At 38.2% G+C, this 15,660-nt stretch overlaps 1 protein-coding gene across 5 annotated transcripts in view; it reads right to left on the reverse strand.

Annotated features, from left to right (window-relative positions):
• The window catches only part of LOC121858346 (serine/threonine-protein kinase D3-like), a 202,407-nt gene that overhangs the window by 69,520 nt on the left and 117,227 nt on the right, over positions 1 to 15,660 (reverse strand). For all 5 annotated transcript variants that reach the window (XM_042354759.1, XM_042354756.1, XM_042354757.1 and 2 more), the window contains one exon: positions 15,457 to 15,644. In XM_042354759.1, the coding sequence (XP_042210693.1) occupies positions 15,457 to 15,644 (188 nt within the window). The remainder of the gene's footprint in view (positions 1 to 15,456; positions 15,645 to 15,660) is intronic.

A 15,660-nucleotide genomic window follows, 5' to 3' on the forward strand; every position in this document is an offset into this window, starting at 1 on the left:
ATCATTGAAATGCTCATGATGTTCAGCACACAATATTAACGGTAACTGAGCACACTCCAAAATATATGAAGCTTGCATATTGTGGTGGGGTGTTTAAACACTGGAACTTGGAAGAATTGGAACAGTCACCTAGATTAAGTCTGAATACTATTTTACTATACTGATAACTTTTTCACCTGAGCGGCAATAAGCACCCAGGGCACTGCACCTGTTCCATGAATTCGTAACCATAAAGAAACAACTGTAAGACAAAACGTAGTTAAAAAGGCAGCTTGAAATTATGGTGGTACAAATAATAAACAAACCTGCCTCTCATCCAGCCCCCCCCCCCCCACACACACACTACAGTGGGCGACATCTGTTGGCCGACCATAGCATTTCCCCCAGCTGTTTCGAAACTTCGAAAGGCTATTCGAACCCTCACTGTGGATGGGTAGTGGACACAACTTTTGTACACAATAGTACTTACCCTAACATTTTCTTAGTCAGTAAGAAAATCTATCAAGGGAAGGAGAAGGGATTGAAGATCACTTGACTCTGCCCCTCTACCATTAAATGGGATTCCATGTCTTTTAAGGCCTAGAGATCATTTGTTAAGTGACCTGCAAGATCCCAAACCAGCAACAAAAGGGATGGTGGATATCACAAGAACCAACCTGAACACCCGAGTGACCCAGATGGCAAAGTCTCATGTACTGACATACCGTACACAGATAAACAAATACACAAGTTTAAATGACACGGGTCCAACCAGAAAGGGTATGACAAATGTTGCTAATTAGTAAAGAACTTGCCTAAGGAGAACTGTAGTAGTTACCATTCACAGCTAACTCTATTTCTTAGCTATATGTCCAGAATAAGGAACTAAAGTTCATATTAACACTTTCAGGGCCCGACCAAAGGTGGGCAAGACATGGTCCGCTGACTACAATCTCGGTATAAATACTGTAAGTACATTTCTTTTTTTTCTTTCTGACATTATTTCAATTGTATTTCATTTTTTTAAATGTGTACGTATTTGTTCACAAATGATTGCTCTACAATAGTGTACTACAAGTGATCGTGGGCCCTTTGTGCCCGGTTGCGAGTCCGGTGGTACAGTTTACTGAGGCGTGGAAGTTTGAACACTCGAGCTTAGCTAGCGCACAACCGCCGTCCGGCTGACAACGTACAGCGACATCGTTTTTCAGATGGTCGTGGTTGTTATAATCATGGTCGTGGTTGTTATAATCATGGTCGTGGTTGTTATAATCATGGTCAGGGTTGTTATAATCATGGTCGTGGTTGCTATAATCATGGTCGTGGTTGTTATAATCATGGTCGTGGTTATTATAATCATGGTCGTGGTTGTTATAATCATAGTCATTATAATCATGGTGGTTGTTATAATCATGGTCGTGGTTGTTATAATCATGGTCGTGGTTGTTATAATCATGGTCGAGGTTGTTATAATCATGGTCCTGGTTGTTATAATCATGGTCATGTCGTGGTTGTTATAATCATAGTCGTGGTTGTTATAATCATGGTCGTGGTTGTTATAATCATGGTCGTGGTTGTTATAATCATGGTCGTGGTTGTTATAATCATGGTCGTGGTTGTTATAATCATGGTCGTGGTTGTTATAATCATGGTCCTGGTTGTTATAATCATGGTCCTGGTTGTTATAATCATGGTCGTGGTCGTGATACTTACAGTATCTAATATACTATAAGAAGGAATAGAATAAAGGTTACAATAATTAGTTAAAGAAATATTCGCCATAAGGAGAGGTTAAAATCATAAAAAAAAAATATTATGAATCAGATGATCATTTCGAGATAAATTATATTATGAAGAGAAGTGACCTTGATTCTGGTTAGATTAGTCACCATCTGCTTAAGTCATCACCTGTGTTAAGTCATCATAGTCATCATCTACGTTAGTCAGTTTTAGGCCCATCTCACATGACTGACCAACCTTCGATGTTCTTTCTGCGCGAGGGTGTTAGTTTTCAATGCGTCTTATTATTTACGCTGGTGGATGTATGATCTCCCACCCTCACTGACGCAGGTATGGTCAATTTGGTGTTATTCTTGTTTATAAATGCCTTCTAATCTGTCTCAAGTCTATCCGTCCTGTCTATTGCCATCCCAACTGTCTGTTCGTCTGCGTGGTGTTTGAATGTAAGCCTGCCTGTACTCTTTGTGTCGTCAAATCTGTCTGTCGTATCCGTTGTTGGCGTGTCTCTGCCCGTTTGTCTAATGTGAACCAGTCAGTCAGCTGTCTGTCTGTCATGTTAGTTGCCATATTGTCTATTTGTGCATGTATGAATCTGTCTATTTTGTCAACCTCCTGTCTGTTTCTATGTCTATATTCACCCTGTGTCTATTGTAGTCATCTTCTCCATGCATCCTGTTATTATCTTTTTATCTCCTCTCTTTTTCCATGTACAGTCACCCACAGGAATAAGTATACACTGTAGCTGTAAGGTCGTCTGGTAACGTTGAAACTGTGCATCCAGAATCAATGATGAAACTCAGCTCCCCCCCACCTGTTATCTCTAACTATTTTCTGTTCCACCTTCTTTATTCTTCTATTTACTCATCTTCCTTCTTTTACTAATCCAAACAACATTAAAAAAAAGTAGGCTAAGAAAAAAGTGTGGGGAGGAGGAGGGAGCCGTACGAAAACTGCAATCGTGGGCTGGAAGCGTACAGCGAATGAGGGTGCGCCAAGTCCGTAGACTTGCATCGTTTTCCAGCGTAAATAAAATGGTTATGTAATGGCTTCCTAAAGAAACCATCGATATGAGATCAGGTTTGTTCCACTCTACGAATTTTTTTGCGATTTTTCCACCAAGTTTGGTGAAAAATGATTGTGCTGTTTCGGCTGCCCAGAACAGACACACACACACACACACGCGAGCCTAGTCCTAGAGTATATTAGATTACAATGCCTGTATCTCCGTTAGCCGGAATCCCTCAAACCCGGAACTCTCCGATAGCCGGAATTGAAATTTTCTCTGAAAATCGTTCCCTAAGCAGTAATTTTTCTGAAAATTCCGACTTTGGGAATGATCTTCCAAGGGGCACATTTTCTGGAAAATTACGAGAAAATTTTCCCAGTACTCAGAAAATTCCGGGGATGGGGGAGTTTTTTCTGGGTTTGAGAGATGATGTACGGCACTGCGCAATTTCTGGATCTTCCGAAAATATTTTGCCGTTACCCGGAAAATTCCAGGGATGAGGGATTTTTTCCAGTTTTGAGTCATCTCATTACCCAGAAATCTCACATTCCCAGAAGTGCTCTGCACCAATTGTTCTGGCTAACGGAGTTATCACTGTATACGAAAAGCACGAAAATATGAGTGAATATCGCAACAGGGCGGCTAGCGTCTGTGTGCTGTAAATCCTTGGGACACACTGATGCTTGCAGGCCCACAGGGTGGTTATCCTGACTCCTCACATCCAGCACAGTTGTGTGGTGGGAATGGGAAGACAATGACATGCATTTTGAAACTTGAACCATGAAAATCAACGGATAAATAGATTTTTGGTGAGTTTTGAAATCATTGACGATATTTTTGTCATCAGAATGCGAACAAGTTTTTTGGGGACGGAATATACGTCATTGGCCTGCCAAAGTGTTAATAAATACGACTACAAGGTTTGCAATTAAAAAGCAGATACAACTCTCTCAAAGTATAAGAACTATACTGTACAGTACCTATAATCTACTGGCAGGTCACTGAAGTCTTCATTGTGTGAACTTCAATGTCCTGGCACTAGGGTGAACCAAGTTTTAACTTCCTTTGAAAACTACGATGAGTTTAAATACAGTATTCAAGAAGCAAATGTCATGTGCTAAAAGACTGAAGGCTACTGCGACTGAAATTGAATACAGTACCAAAACATTCAAAATGATGAAGGCATGAAATAATTATCCCAGTAATTTTTACACACTTAATCTGTATTAGAATTAGACTAAAAAAGCAACACTAAATTTTCATAAAAGATGAATTCAGAATATATTTGTCATAGAACAAAGACAACTACGTGTAAGATGAATAACAAACTGAAATTTATCTGTTGCAATGTAATGCAAAGGATTGCTTGTAGAACCTATGTAAAATTCAATGCATCATTAACATATTCAGGCATAATTATGACCACTAATTACCCACCAATTGAATTGTGGACCACAGATTTAGAATCAGCATGCTCAGGAATACCTACACTGAGATTTTTAATAAAATCCAATTTTGGGCCGATATGGCCAAAACAGTAAGATTTAAGAATATTTACACTGAAATAAACTTTTCTCGGAATTGTAATTTAAGTGGTTTAACTAATGAATTATTTCCAGAATAACACAAAAACACCAAAATCACAATTCAGAAAAGCATAGTTGGCGAGTAATTAGCATTGAAAAAATGCCATTAAAATGTTCCAAGCGTCAATATGACCACTAATTACCCTGCAATCGAATCTTGGACCATAGATTCGGAATCAACAAGCTCAGCAGTACCTATACTGAGATTTTGAAACATACGCCATAATAGGCTGATCATACGAGAATATCCTGTACTGTATAATAATGAATAAATAAAACACAAACTTGCGATCGTGGCAATGGCCAGTTCCCCTCCCCCACTTCCAGAATGTTATACATCAAGTGTCATCTTGTATCTATTAGCCCTCCTTAGGCCTGTATCAGACCACTGTACAGTGAACTCATTAAGGACTATACAGGGCACAGCATATATTTTCATAGAAATAACATAGTACCGTACTGTATATTGTAATGGCCCGTCTCATCAACAGAGGTATTATATAAATGGGTTATTTACATTTGATTTATATTCAAATTCACCCCGTTACTTTCCACAAGCTATGAGATGTCATGATCATATCACGTGAACGGTAGCTTCCCCAAGAGAGTGAAGCCCATTTGACTATATGTCAGCAATTATGTTAGCGCGCACCATGCAACGCCCTTAGTCAGTCTCTCTCAAACTTACATCGAACAGACATTGATTCACGTCTATTTACATAGACGCCGTCCTTTCTCATCACACTCATAAATAGTGGAACTTACGGTTGATCTACACTCAGGAATTGTACAAATAATACTTTTTAATAAAAGAAGAAACTTCAATTGGGTTTCGTTACTAAAGCCCAAAATAATATATGTGTACCAAGTTAACATTAGAATTAACCAGCCGGTTCAATATTTCATAAAAAAAAAAAAAAAAATTTTTAATGAATTGTCATTACTGTACAGTATACCACTGCATACTATATGGAGATGCATTCCTGATGATGTATACAAAAGGTACAGGTATTAATAAACACAGATTATAACAATAACTTATCTTTCCTAATTTTAACCCTTAGGCCCCGGGTGACGTTCTAGAACGTCCGACTAGCGAGTCCCAGGTGACGTTCCAGAAGATCCGCCTATTTTCCTGGCTATTTTTTTATTTTTTATTTATTTTATTTTTTTTGAAATGTTGATTTTTTCTCGATTTAACCCCTCGTGGGGGTACTGCCACCAGCACCCTAACACGTGGCTTAAGGGTTAATGAATAACAAATACTGTGAACAATATTGTATCATAAAAGACAGTCATTTAATGAATAGTAATGATGATTGTAATTTGAGATGCAGAGGGAGGGAGTGGATATCATACAGGTCTGCTCTGCTGTTAAAATAAGTGTAAAAATACCTAAAAATTTTAATATAAAACTTGGAAAATTATTGAACAGTACAGCCTTCTTGATAATACTCCAATTTTAACGAATGTAAGCCCTAGAACCGATTTCTGTATTGGCGGACTAATCTTCCAGCTGGTGAGCAAGCCAAAGCATGTCGAAACATTTTCGTAAGAATTTTGTTAACCGAATTTTTGTTTGTTAACTGAAATGAAGATTCTTATGGAAGGTAATTCGTTAACCGAAATTTCGTTAACCGAGGCATTCATTAACCGAGGGGCCACTGTATACTAAATTGCGATATATTATTACATGTAATCAATGGGGAAAATAGGGTTAGGTTCTGGAGGCCCCAAAAAGTGACTAAACTTGACTTAAGTTCATTTTCTTACCAACTAGAGCACCAATGAGCACTGGACTCGGGAACAACAGGCTATTTCAATATCAAGGAACACCAGACTCAGCAGCTGACGCACCATCCTGGGAACACCAGACTCGGCAGCAGACGCCACACTGCCACCCTCACTTGACAATCCCACACCTACATAAACGAACACCAAAAATATTAGTTACAGTATTAAATCTTTTCCATTAAGCATTCCATTATCTTCACTTCGGTTTTCACGCCACTAGCAACCCATTTACACTCACCTTAGAAGTCGTAATCTGCAGCAGAGTCGGTTGCTTTCTCGTCACTCATTCAGAAAGACTGAGAAGGCGAGAGTGAATGCGTGAGTGAGCAGCCACATTGGCGCCTCTGGTGAGCAATTAACGCATTTGTTTGCCATGGCAGTATACGTGAAATATTTCCTGCCCGATTTCCCTCGCAAAATTAAAAAAATTATCACTATGTAGTGGACTCACAACTTAGGCGTATTTTTCTTACGCGGTTTCAACTATACGTGGATTATTACCCCGGGGGTTAGGTTACAATTTCCAATTTCAAACTCAAAATTGTCAAAATTTTATGTCTAGTGCAAACTATAGCATGCTTATATTCAAATTAATTAATATCTTATAAGAATCCCAGCAATGTAAATTATATTCTTCCAGGTCAGTTCAGTGACATTTTATAAGAGAAAAACTTATCCACTCTTAAGGGCAGATAAATAAATATGCAATAGACCTTCGGCACCAACTGTCAAACTTATCACCTCGGCCCCCTCCTTCCCATCCCTCCCTTCCTCCTCCTTCCCCCATCTTCCCAGCCAGGGTTTGGTGGTTTTAGGCTTATAGTTTTATTTTATAAAGTATCACAGACTAAAGTTAGGAGAATATAATTTGCATTGCTAGAATCCTTGTAAGGCAGTGAATATTTTAAAAATAAACATCATATATTTTGCAAAAGTGATAAAAATTCATCACCTGTATCACATTACAGTACAGTTATTCCTAGGTTAACGAATTACCTTCCATAAGAATCTTCAACTCGATTAACGAACAAAAATTCGGTTAACGAAATCCTTACGAAATGGTGTCAACATGTTTTCGCCTGCTCACCAGCTGGAGTATTAGTCTGCCAATACAGTAATCGGTTTTAGGACTTAAATTCGTTACCATTTGAGTAAATATCAAGAAGATTGTACTATTCAATAATTTTCCAAGTCTTATATTAAAGTTTTTAGTCATTTTAACAATTATTTAACATAATTGAAGTACAGGGAACTAGTTTTTATTGTGCCAAACAGCCACTTGACTCACCCAAAATGGCGTCAGTGTGTGTCCCTGCTCAGTGGAGGAAGCTTCTTGCTTGAGACTCTCTTGAACATAAACTATTTTTAAATTTTGACAGTACAATTATTGGTCATTCTGAAGTTTACTTTATAAATTGATAATATATAGTGCAGTGCAGTGTTTATTTAAAGAAAATAATCTTGAGTTACACCAAGTGAACTAAAATTTTATGGGTGAAATGGCCTCATGCAGTGCCGGATTTAGACCTGTGGAGGCCCCCCCCCCCTCATTATAACTACCCAAGAGGGTGGGGTGGCGAGTGAAGCGAGCCTAAACATCTGGGAGTTCCGAGGAGCGCTGTTAAGCCCCCCACGGGAAAATTTTGAAATTTGAACACTTCTTTGGAGAATTTTGAAGCCATATGCAGTTATATTGAGGAAATTAGAACATTGAGAAATTTTTAATTGATTGTATATTTATTGAGAGTGTACAAATTCCCAACACACACACACAAGAGTGAGACATGACTGGAGTCATTCATGTGGTTTCAAGTCGGTTCATAGGAAAACCAGGTATTCATGAAATTCAAGGAGTAGCTAGCTTAATTTCTATCACGTTTCTTGTTGAACATAGTTTTACGTGATGGAATCGATAAACATGAATTTTAAAGAATGAAAATAAAAATAATCTGTATGTATATTATGTATGCTATATGTATATTATGTATGTGCTCCATTTATATACACTATTTATTCAGCCTAGCTAGCAGCGTGTGGCAATGTATTTACCATGTCCCACACGCTTAATTAATGTGCCTGGCGACATATGGAAGCTGCTAATGTATCACTTACCACATGTCGCCCGAAAGGCTAGTTGACCCCCCAGACAGAGTAAGGAGCGCCACCTCGCTTGTGTATCTCTGTTTATCCAGGAAATAGAACCTACGAAAACTCTACAGGTGTTTGTGTTCGCTCCTGTAGATAGAACTTGATACCCAGAACACATGCATAATCCAAATGAATAAACAAATAAATAAAATATTGTAATATGTGGAGGCCCCTGAGCAGCTGCCCACTTTGCCCACTCCTGAATCCGGCCCTGGCCGCATGGGGTGACTTCTCTTCCACCCCAATGCCTTCTCTTCTCCCTTCTCCTCCACCCCCATTCTAATTCCCATCATCATCATCAACCAGGAGCCTTCTACATGCACACCACAAAGTAAGTGTACTTTACTGCATTTATTTTTACTCTGTATGTAATTTTCGGTGAGCTGGAACCAATTACCCAAAATCCCATAGAAACAATGGTTTCGATCAACGAAATTTTCGGTTAACGAACGACCTTCTGGAACGAATTGTGTTCGTTAACCGAGGGACCACTGTACTTTGCTTTTGCACGGTTGTGTGGAAGATTCAAACAGAGAGAGAGTTACTCCTGAAAGAGTATCTTCATTACGTATATTCTTTATGAGCAAAAAATAGCAAATTTTGGCAGATGGCTTCACTCCTCTCCTATACCCACCTCACGCCCCCCAGTTTGGGAACCACTGAAGTAGAGGGAGTCTCTGGTGGCGAGGTGCGACATAACGTGGATGCAACCGACACAATTTCTCCCTCAGATTCATGACTTTCTTTGTTGTTATCATGATCATTTTCACTACCAGGCTCCTTATTATCACTATCCACTTGATCCTCACTGTCCTAAACAGGAGTTCTAGAAAATCATCCTCTTTTAGAGACTTTTTCAAGACATTGTCACCATAATGAGGTTGTATAGCCTGATACGGTAGCGGCTTTTGAAAACTAAACATTTCCCTGTAAATATGGAAAAAAATATTACATTACACACTTCACTTCACTTTACTTCTCTAACACTAAAAATAAATTATTTCAGGAGTTGGGTAAGCACTGAAATCCAGTTGGAGTTGAGGCAGCCAGCACAGAGTTATGGAAATTTAAATGGACACTGTTCACACTCATGGTCTGACTGCGGAGATAATACTGCGCATTTATTGTTCTGATCTTCCCTTCCTATGGGCCTCGAGAGTGGTATTTAGTTTATTTGATAAAACTTACTTGTTACTATGACGCATCAAAATTTTACGCAATTCTGTTGAAAACTTAATTTTTGGCAAATTTTTTAAAGTTTGTTGACTCAATTTATGTCACCGTGAAGTTGGTCTTATCACAAATATAAGAACATAAGAATGGAGGAAACTGCAGCAGGTCTGTTGGCTCATACTGGGCAGTCCCATTTACACCCAACCCCTATTGCTCATATAAGCATCCAACCTATGCTTGAAGCTATCCAGCATATTCAAGTTAATGATGATATTTGGTAACTTGTTCCATTCATCCACTACTCTGTTTCCAAACCAGTGTTTACCTATTTCACACCTAAATCTAAATTTGTCTAATTTAAAACCATTGTTACGAGTTCGCTCCTGGTTGGATAGTTTGAGTACCTTTGTAATGTCCCCTTTGTTTAGCCCTGACTTCCATTTATACACCTCTATCAGGTCGCCCCTCGCTCTACGTCTCTCGAGGGAGTGCAAATTAAGATGCTTTAACCTGTCTCTATACTCAAGGTTGCTAATGCCCGGGATTAGTCTTGTCATTCTCTTCTGAATTCTTTCCAAGGATTCTATATCCATTCTGTAATACGGTGACCAGAACTGAACTGTGTATTCCAGGTGTGGTCTCACAAGCGCAAGATACAGTTTTAGGATGACCTCGCTAGTCTTGTAACTAACACTCCTTTGTATGAACCCAAGTACTTTATTAGCCTTGTTATGAGCAAAAACACATTGTTTACTTGGCTTAAGGTTCCTACTTATCATTACTCCTAAATCTTGCTCGCAGTCGGATTTCTCAATGGCATCGTTGTTCATCTGGTAACTGGTTTCCCTGTTTACATCTCCTATACCGAGTACTTTACATTTGTCCACGTTGAATTTCATCTGCCATTTTCAGACCATTCGAAAAATTTGTTTAGATCTTCCTGTAGTTTTGCGGCGTCCTCGTCAAATTTAATAACACGTCCTATTTTAATGTCATCAGCAAATTTACTTATGTTGCTGTCTATGCCGATATCTATGTCGTTTATGTATATAATAAATAATAATGGTCCAAGTACTGAGCCTTGGGGAACTCCACTAGTGACGTTGCTCCAATGGGATTTAGTGCCATTAATGCTCACTCTCTCTTTCCTGTCCTGTAACCACGCCGTAATCCATTTAAGGATATTATCTTTGATGCCATGTGCTTCTACCTTTCTAATAAGTCTTTCGTGGGGGACTCTGTCGAAGGCTTTACTAAAGTCATGATATACCGCATCATAATTGTGCCCCTCGTCCACCGATTCAAAAACTGATGAAAAGAATGTTAAAAGATTAGTTAGACATGAAGGCCCGCTTGTGAAGCCATGCTGGGAATCATTGATCAATTGGTGCTTCTCCAGGTGATTTCGAATAGAGTTTGAAATGATTGCTTCCAGTAATTTGCCTACTATTGATGTTAGACTGATTGGGCGGTAGTTTGAGGATAGTGATCTTTCCCCCTTCTTGAAAATCGGTATTACATTCGCTATCCTCCAGAATTCTGGTACTACACCTGTTTTTAAGGGCATGTTAAACAACTTTGCTAAGGGCATGCTAAGCTCTTCCTTACATTCCTTTAATACTCTGGCAAATATCTCATCGGGACCAGGTGAATTATTAGGCATTAGTTTGTCTATTTGCTTACTAACATCGTTACTAGTCACTACTATCTCGCTTAATTTGTTTTCTTCACTCTCTCTGAATAGAGTCAGTGCCTCGGGTATCATGTTTAAATTTTCGGTGGTGAAAACTGTTGAAAAATATTTATTCAGATTATTGCTCATTTCTCTATGATGTGTATCACGTCATTATGCGCGAGAGGGTTAAGACTTAAAAAGTTATTACAGTTACATATACTGTACTGTACATTCAGCAGTGGACAGTGTACGGGTATGCCTACTGTAGGCTCAAGTCGACAGCACCTGCTGGTGAGTACAGTACAGTATATACTGTACAGTAGTAGTACAGATATACCCCATAAACCAAGGTCCCCTTGACTAGAGCTTTGCATAACCACCAATTATATATTAGGGAAATAGCCCACACCTTTTACTGACTACCCCATTGATCCGACAATTGGAGGAGCAGCAGCAGCAGAGTGCTTTTGAGTTTGGCGCACATTGTTTTTTGCTTACCTCATGGTCTCTGACTTTGTGAGTTAAGTGTGCCTAAACTCCTCAGCAATACTGCCTCTTCTGTTTAACCCATGAATGATGACTAGCATTTTAAGTAGAGTATATATTGTCTTTAATGGGAATAGTGGGGTCTAATCACATTTGATATAGGACTAAGGAGAGCCAATAGGTTTGAGATGAAGCTTGATGTGTGGGACTGGCCATTGCCATGATGAGAAGTTTTCATTTTATTTACTCATTATTATACAGTATTCTCGTATGATCAGCCTATTATGGTGTATGCTTCAACATAAATAATATAATATACAGCATTAAATATATAATAGAACAAAATACCATACAGTAGATGCGGCACCCCGCATATTATGGGTTATTCGCGCCAAAATTTGAAACCGAGAAAACCGTGTTTAAAGTTTTTCCAGCGTCAAACATGCATAACTTTGTTGTTTTTTGAGATACGGCATTAATTTTTTTATAAATTTTGAAGCTAAAGGACTGTACTCACAGATGATAAGTAGCATGTCATGAAGTAATGTACTGGGTTGTTGCAATGTTGACTTGAAGCAGCAAAACTTCCACCAGCTTATGGCTTTTTTTACTTTAATTGATATCAGTGTAGATCCTGCCCGCTGGAGGGGCTGTGACATAGATAGCAGACGTTCACTGTCATTGGCCGAGACGGGGGAGGAGGCTGTAAGCTGGCCGCTGTGATTGGCTGCCCGCTCCTCTCACTTACAGGATGAGAGCACCTTACAAAGCGAAAACCAAGCCTATAATTTCCTGTCTACCACAAATCGATGTTTTACCCTATTTTCAAAGGGCTTTCAACCTTATTTACAGTGTAGTAAGTGGATCTTATCAACTACCATCGTATAGAGCTAGACCAAAAATAATGCTTTCGCCTGGATGGTCTGAAAGCACCTTACGATGCGGGACGCTTCATATAATATGACTTCAAAATAAGACAAACTGAATCACAATGAAACTCTCTTCCTTGACCACTCACTCCTTCCCTCTGTAAAGGAGTAAGGAGGGAGACTGGCCGTGCCACATTTATCAATTTGTTGTTAGTTATACATTCCTATATCTTTGTATGATCAGCCTTAAATGGTGTATGTTTCTTTATAAATAATAAATTATATTAAATAATAATAAAAACAATAGAGGTACAATATACAATTTGTAATTTGATTTCAAAATAAAAGAACAAACTGTACGAGAAGGTAACCTTTTCCCTGACCACTATTCTCTACTCACCGACTGCCATCAAGGCCAGCTTTTGACCTGAATATTATTGATTCATTATTACTATATTCTACTATGAACAGCCTCTGATAGTGTACAATTCATCATAAATAATATAAAGTCCTCAATAACAGAAAATATATAATACTATATACCCCTGTATAATTTGTATTTTGACTTGAGAATAAAAGGATACATTGTATCGAAGATGACGTCTCATTTTCTTCTCTCCCTCCTCCCTCCTACAGCATAGTATCCAAACAAAAAATAATTCTTTTGAGAGAAGCCAATTACAGTATTATGTCTGCAGTTGGCTGTATTTATCCAGTAACCGTATAGAACAGGTTTATAAGCATGGGATATCAACACAATGAGGGTGAAAATGAAAAAATTCAAAGAACACCCTCACTATGTTGATGTCCCATGCCTATAAACCTGTTCTATATCGTTACAGGAGAAATACAGCCAACTGCAGACATAATAAATGGCTTCTCTCATAATGATTTTTTTTGATAGGTTAAGAAAACATATGTAGTTTTATTTTAATATTAAAGTCATATCAGATGACATTTTCACTTTTTATCCTGAGCAAGCAAGTGAGGTGCTCTCTTATATCTCCAGTTAGTTATGGGTAAAATTCATTGTACCAATCATTATGAAACAATCTCTGTTGAGCAGTAAAGATTGAGGAATAATGCCTCAAAGCACATCATTATGGTTCTGGGGTGTTTCAAGGTGGAGTAAATTATTTGAGCTTCAAACCCCTCACTGTGATAATCCACTGACCATCAGAGGCAACCACTATGCCAATGGCTGCCTTTGAAGTCTCTTGATGAAACTGTATAAGAAAAAAGTTCTACAGGAATTGTTATTTGCGTGAATAATTTCCCCCTCCCCCCAGTGAATTATCATATCTTACGACACAAGCAGTACTGTAGAAGGATGATCAGAAGGCTGTTAGATTCAAGAGGTCACTTACCAAGGTCCAGGAACTCTTAAAACAATATAACAGTACTTGATTGGGGTACTTTCCACTTTCAGCTTCATTTATTAAAAAAACGACCAGGTAAGTAATAAAAGTGCATATTGTGCAACAAGCTCAGTCTCCCTACTCTTCACAGTCTTCTTCTTGAACTTGAATATCAGAAGTATGCTGGCATTTGCTCAATCTTTTTTTCTTTAATCACTGTTAGAAAGGCTTTTGAAATTCTTTAGATGTGTGGTTGGCCTTCACCTGTACCTCTACTACAACACCAAATGTGGTTTCCTTCCTATACAGAGACAGAGGAATTCATATGGCTAAGTCCCTCAGTTTGCATGTAACCTGACAGCCTGGTAGTTTTCCCCTTTCTTCTACTTTTTAAATTATCAAAGCAATGTTTAATAAAATGATTACAGATAACCAGCATTCATGTTATTTACATCCCACTGTCAAGCTGAAGATCTGTGCTTGCCTGTCTGCTGTCTGGGTAATATACAACATGTACCTGACAGTTCATGAAATATTAAGAGATGCAATTTTTTCCACACTAAGGCACTTCTAAATACTTAGCAAGTACTATGCCATAATTATATTCAAACATGTCACTAACATATAGAGAAATTCTGAACCTACATTTTCAATAGCTACCCTGTAGTAAATTACAAGCTATATTACCTGATAAGAAGAGAAATGTGCAAATTATTTTTCAATTCATTTAGTGTCATGATGCAGTGTGACTTGAACCTATACAGCACACTCCTTAAAAATTAGAGACAGTATACCTAATGGTTAATTCTAAATACATATCATAGAAAATACAGTCTATAGTACAAATATAATTCAAAGTGCTTAATAAGAGATTAGTGATACATGGTAACCTACAGTATGTGTGATGCAGGTAGGTGATCTATCTATAAAAACCTGTAACAGTGGACCTAGTTGGGAGGGGGGGGGGATCTCCCTCCCCCCCACAATTTCATGTACAACCAATCCTTCTTGGAAACTACCAAATCCATGAAATCTTAACTGGAGATATTTCAAAATAATAACATGCTTCCTCTTACTCATTTTTCAATCAATTTGACCATAACTAATATTACTATTATTTTCCACCTCTTATGTTTAATTACCAATATTTTTTGTTTATGGAGTTTTATGAAACCATTCAATACATTTTTCATGCTTAAGATGACTACCTATGCAATACAGTATTTTATATTCTACATGCAAGCAAACCACGATAAAATAAAAATTAGACGTAGAAATTTACAGTGAACCAATTATTTACTTGCTGGAGTTTCAAGTGTTGAGGCACTGTACACATTTTGCTATTATACTATGCACAGTGTATTCTTTCTTATGGGTGGCAATACTATAGAACTTCACTTGCCTTATACGCTGACCCAAATAGTATACACCTACAGTTTCTTTTCATGGAGGCAATAGAAAAACATGCATGTTAATGAGAACTAACCCACAGGATTCTCTTAAAACTTATACCTTATTTAATATTAAAAAATTAAAGCATCAATATCTATACAGTACTATAATTTAGCTGTGGGTACTCATCAGTGCCATCCCATCCACATGCATCCAATATTAGTTACAGAAAATAAGTACAGATACGTACGACAGCTAGGGAGGCCATGTCCCTTACCACCGGGGCATCCCCCTCCAGAGACGACACATTGTGGAGTGAATTCAGTGAATCAGAAGGAGAATGTGGCATTGGTTGCATAGAAGTACGACGACGCCGTGCATAACTACAGTTGTTAGGAATCTTGTAGGCACATCGTTTGTGAAAATTAAGACCACATCCTGTAATGTCATATAA

Source organism: Homarus americanus, unplaced genomic scaffold, assembly GCF_018991925.1.
Source record: "Homarus americanus isolate GMGI-L3 unplaced genomic scaffold, GMGI_Hamer_2.0 scaffold57980, whole genome shotgun sequence".
Lineage (NCBI taxonomy): Eukaryota > Metazoa > Arthropoda > Malacostraca > Decapoda > Nephropidae > Homarus > Homarus americanus.